The sequence below is a fragment of the Tupaia chinensis genome, unplaced genomic scaffold (genome assembly GCF_000334495.1).
Source record: "Tupaia chinensis unplaced genomic scaffold, TupChi_1.0 Scaffold000231_1, whole genome shotgun sequence".
In the NCBI taxonomy this organism is placed as follows: domain Eukaryota; kingdom Metazoa; phylum Chordata; class Mammalia; order Scandentia; family Tupaiidae; genus Tupaia; species Tupaia belangeri.
In genome coordinates this window covers 604,481-609,822 of record NW_006159706.1, presented here as the reverse complement: position 1 = coordinate 609,822, position 5,342 = coordinate 604,481, and the positions used below count along the sequence as shown (strand labels likewise).

The 5,342-nt window shown below is 54.5% G+C and overlaps 1 protein-coding gene across 1 annotated transcript in view; it reads left to right on the top strand.

The window, feature by feature from the left end:
* ITGAD (integrin subunit alpha D) overlaps positions 1-5,342 on the top strand; it is a 37,913-nt gene that overhangs the window by 17,758 nt on the left and 14,813 nt on the right. Inside the window, 7 exon segments of the mRNA XM_027771672.1 lie at positions 330-475; positions 3,751-3,904; positions 4,003-4,153; positions 4,352-4,425; positions 4,666-4,795; positions 4,894-5,036; positions 5,205-5,342. Of these exon segments, the coding sequence (XP_027627473.1) occupies positions 330-475; positions 3,751-3,904; positions 4,003-4,153; positions 4,352-4,425; positions 4,666-4,795; positions 4,894-5,036; positions 5,205-5,342 (936 nt within the window).

Below are 5,342 nucleotides of genomic sequence, written 5' to 3'. Positions count from 1 at the left end.
AAATTAAAATAAATAATAAAGTGCAATAAAAAAAATAATTTATTAAAAATAAAACCACAGGGCAAATGCTTTTCAATTCTCAAGTTGGTTTATTAAAAATAACAAGCGAGGGCCAGCAGGTGGCATGGTGGTTAGGGGTGTTGGACTCCCACATGGCTGACCACAGTTCGAGTCCTGGACTTGGTGCCTTTCTCTCTCTCTCTCTCTCTCTCTGTCGCTCTGGTCAAAATGAAAATAACTATAATGATAAATAAAATAAAATGAAATAATTTTTAAAAATAAAAAAATAACAAGTGCTGAGCCCCGGCCCACCTCCTTGGCCTTGACAGTTCTCGCTGATGCAGTACTCAAACCTCCTGGAGACCCACTTCACCTTCACCAAATTCCGGACCAGCTCGAGCCCTCAGAGCCTGGTGGATCCCGTCGTCCAGCACAAAGGCCTGACCTTCACAGCCACGGGCATCTTGAGAGTGGTGTAAGTCTGCCTCCCCTCCCCTCCCCTCCCCTCGCCCCACTCGGACTGCCAAAGGTGGCTGCCACAACTCCTGCTCCTCGGAGGTTGAGGGAAGCTCAGCAAAAAAGCGCTAAAAAGGGGAGTGGGGACCCCTCCCTGGAGCGCTCCTGGCCCCTTCACCGCCAGACTGGGAATCGATTTCTTGACAGCTGTGAGTCACCTCTGCCTGGTTATGGAGAGGCCGGACCTAGGTGCCTACTGGGGCAGCCAGAGGCAGGGGCTGTGGGTCTCGTACCCGGGTTCCCACCCTGGCCCCCACCTACTACCTGAGATTGCTGACATCTCTGTAAACTGTCAAGTGGGGTGAACTCACGGCTCAGCTAAGGATGAAGTGGGGTCACGTGTGAGTGCTCAGGGTGGGCACACGGGAGGAGCTGGATGAATGGCGGGGTTCTGTCCAGAGGACGGCGACCTGCTTCACCTCCCTGGCAGGACTCGGGAATTGTTGCCAAGTGTCTTCTTTGAGCCTCTCCCCGCTCATCTCCCTCCATCCGAGCATGCCCTCTGCAGTAACTGGGCGCTTACTATGTTCTGCCCAGCCCTGGGCGCCCGTGGTCCATGCAGGAAGCAGTGTAGGAGGCAGGGCTGGAGAGAAGAGGACGTGGTTCCCATGGGAAGGAGCCAGGTGGAATGTTGGACCCTTGGCTTCCTGCATGGCCTGGGTGCTGGAAGAGGTGCTGGGGTTAGGGAGAGCATCCGAAACCAGAAAGGCTCCCACCAGAGGCACCCTGTGCTGGCCGGAGCACTGGCCCCTAAGGACAGGACAATCAGGAGGAAGGCCTCTCTCCGGAAAGCGAAGTCACACAGGAGCACCCTCTCCCAGAGCCCTCCCCGGCCCTCCAGGCTCTCCCAGTGGTGGGGCCTGGAAGGAGGGGTGAGTGGAGTGGGGTGAGGGCGAGGTTCTCACCAATTCCAGCCTTGTTCCCCAGACCCCCACCTCTATCACAATACACTGCAATTCCCAGCAACCTCCCAGCTCCCCAGAGCCAAGCTGGCCTCTGGGTTGGAATCATGAGGCTCACTCAGCCCTCCCTGCATTGACTAGATTTTTTTTTTTTTTTTGAGAGAGATTTTTTGCTATAGGGCACATGCGCTCACCAGAGAGAAAGAGACAGAAATAGAAAGCAAGAAATCACCACCCCGGTGATGGGGGAATGACCATGCCACAATCCCTTCTCCTCCATTCTCCTCTTGGGATTTTGGGCGCACACACACACGCGCGTACCTCATGTGAGTTTCAAGCCATGGGTCTGGGATTCAAACACTGTCGACCATGCAGGAGGCCAGCACCTTAGCCATGCTTCCTGCTGGTCCCACTTTCTTATTTTTAATGAAGTTCATTGCAAAAAATAATGATAAATTGCAGTAACATTAATGAATGAATTTTAAAGATGTATTATCCACCGTCCGTCTGGTCGTCCACATTATAATATTTTAGCCAAAAGGGATGTGTACACGTTTCTCAGCAAATCCCACCTCCACAGCGCAGGGCTAGTTCCAGCCATTCAGATTTCTTTACACGCTCCCAATCAGGGCAGAAACTAGTTTCATCCTGCTTTTTCTCCAGCTAGGTCATATCAATGTGTCCCATATTTCTTCACAATGTCCATTGTTTTCCATTGAAATGGCCAACTCCTTTTCCACCAAGGGGTTAGATCATGATTTGCTAACCCATCCTCTGGCAAATAACAAAAAAATATAACTCTATGCTTGTGTAGCTCTCTAAACTCAAAACACACACGGACCATCACCATATGTATTATTATTATTATTATCGGGGAGGTTTTTGCTGTAGAGTGTGTATGTTTGCCAGAAAGACAGAGAGAGACAGAGAGGCAAAAAGTGAGATGTCACCCCCCCAGGGGGATGGCCGCGCCACAATCCCTTCTCCCCCATCCTCCTCTAGGGATCTTGGGCACACACGCAACATGCACCCGGCGTGAGTTTAAGCCACCAGGTCTGAGCCTTGAACCGCAGTCGACTACATGGGAGTCCAGCGACATAGCCATTACACCAACTGCTGGTCCCACGTACCATATGTGTTGTAATACTGGTAACACCTATATAAATGTCCAAAGGGATTTGGGTCACGCACTCACATGCACCCAGTATGACTTTTAAGCCACAGAATCTGGGGCTGTAACCCCAACTGGCCATGTGGGAATCCAGCGCCTTAGCCACTGCGCCACCTGCTATGCCCCAAGTTACGTTTCTAATAGTTTGCCATGTCTGTCTTGTAACAATGCTTAACTGCAGGCTTGACCTCATTTCATCTCTAGAATACCCCGACACTATTTCAGTTATTGACTGTTGCCTAGCACACCTGCCCACATTTAGTGACTTAAACAAGTTTTGTTATTTGCCACGACCCTGGGCTCTGTGGGATAGTCTGTTGTTTCGGCCTAGGGCCTCTGGTGTGGCTGGAGTCAGGTATCTAAAGCTGGAACAGAGAGCGTTGCCCTATGTCCCCATCTGGGCTTCCCAGGATGAGGGGGCTGCTCGCGCGTGTGATCTTTCTCCACGTGGTCATTCTTCAGGGAACCCCTAATGGGGCAGGCGGACTCCTGTCACTGTGGTCCAGAGATCCCCAAAGTGTGAAAGCAAAAATGCCAAGGCTTCTCAGTGCCCTCACTGGCAGTGTCACTTCCACGGCCTTGGTCGATGCAAGGGCGCCACAGGCCAGGTCAAGCTGAGTGCAGGCAGAGAGGCAGGCGTGCTTCCCTAGGGACGTCCTTAGAGACCAACCATGGCACAGCGTACCCTCACTCCGCAGAGAGCAGCAGAGGCTCGGACAGGCGACAGCTGAGGCTCCTGCTCTGAACCACACCACCTCCCGGGAAACGGCGGGAGTGGACAGGCTTGTAGGAACGATGAATATGAGTACCTTTATTATTGCTCTTAACTACTGCCAGTATGGCTGCCTTTTTTAAAAAAACTATTATTTATTTAAGTTTATTTATTATCATTATTCTTCAATTTGACCAGAGAGAGACAGAAAGATAGAGAAAGCAAATCATCATGTCCAGGACTCAAACTGTGGTTGGCCATGTGGGAGTCAGTGCCTTCACCACCATGCCACCTGCCGGCCCAGTATGGCTTCCACAAAGGGCTGACTCAATCTCTTAACATGCCCGATAGAGTCTGAGGCTACCAGGACTCCCCAACCTCCCTAGATGAGCGTCCAGCACCGCCAAGGCTGTCTTCCCAGTGGTGTCACCTCCTTTTCTTCCCTACAGGAAAGAGCTATTTCACAGCAAGAACGGCGCCCGCAAAAGTGCCAAGAAAATCCTCATTGTCATCACAGATGGGCAGAAGTACAAAGACCCCCTGGAATACAGTGACGTCATCCCGCAGGCAGAGAGAGCCGGCGTCATCCGCTATGCCATCGGGGTGCGGCCTCTGCTCTGCTGCTCCCTGAGCCTCAGCCTGCACCTCCCCCAGGCGAAGAGCTGCTGAGATCGCCCTCCTCAGCTGCCTCTCTACTGCAGGTGGGAGACGCTTTCCAGGAACCCTCCGCCAAGCAGGAGCTGAACACCATTGGCTCAGAGCCCCCGCAGGACCACGTGTTCAAGGTCGACAACTTTGCAGCCCTCGGCAGCATCCAGAAGCAGCTGCAAGAGAAGATCTTCGCCATTGAGGGTAAACTGGGAACAAGCTCGGGCCTGCGGCTGGAGGGGTCCCAGCCCAGTCATCCCCTGCAGTCCTGACAGTCCGTCCCTATCCCAACTCGCTCAAAATTGCTCCGCAGAACTCAAGCCCCAGACCCCTCTCCTTCCTCTCTCTGAGTCCTCATGGTCTTGCAGCTTCCAGGAACCTAAGTGGCCTGTTTCCCCACAGGAACCCAGTCAAGGACAAGCAGCGACTTCCAGCATGAGATGGCGCAGGAGGGCTTCAGCTCAGTGCTCAGGAAGGTGAGCGGGTGAAGCACACACCCCACAAACAGGCCTTGGGGTCAGCTCTGGGCCAGCCCTGGGCTGGAGCTGGGGCCCAGAAGCAAAGAAGCAGACCCTGTGCTCAAGGTTACCCCTGAGTGTGGGAGTCACAAAGGCAGAGGAAACTCCAGACGAGGGCTGGGGTCAGAGCAGGCCTTTCCATGGAATAGGCTGCCCCCTTGCTCCCGCCTGCTCAGCTCTGGAATCCTTTCCTCCCAGGATGGACCAGTTCTGGGGGCTGTGGGGAGCTTTGGCTGGTCCGGAGGGGCCTTTCTATACCACCCAAACAAGAACCCCACCTTCCTGAACATGTCTGAGGAGCGCGTGGACATGAGGGACTCTTACCTGGGTGAGAAAAGGCCGGGTGGGGCCAGGCGGAGACCAGCTGTCTGGGAAGGGTGAGGGCTGGGGTGGGGAGAGCCTTTGTGCTCAGGCCTGGGCCCTCAGGTTACTCCACGGAGCTGGCCCTTTGGAAGGGGGAGCAGAACCTGGTCCTGGGCGCCCCCCGCTACCAGCACACGGGGAAGGTTGTCATCTTCACCCCTGGGCCCAAGCAGTGGAGGCTGAAGGCCGAAGTCACAGGAACCCAGGTTGGTAGGAGGGAGCTAGTGGGACATGAGGGTGGGCAGGGTGGCCAGGGAAGGAGATGGGAGGTCCCAGGGCCTGGGGAGAGGAGGGACCTGCCCAGAGCATTGCCAGGCAGGACTAGGCAGGACCAGGCAGGACCAGGCAGGACAACTTATGGCTCCGCTCTTCAGATTGGCTCCTACTTCGGGGCCTCCCTCTGCTCCATGGACGTGAACAGAGACGGCAACACGGACCTGGTCCTCATCGGGGCCCCCCACTTCTATGAGCAGACCCAAGGGGGCCGGGTGTCCGTGTGCCCTCTGCCCAAG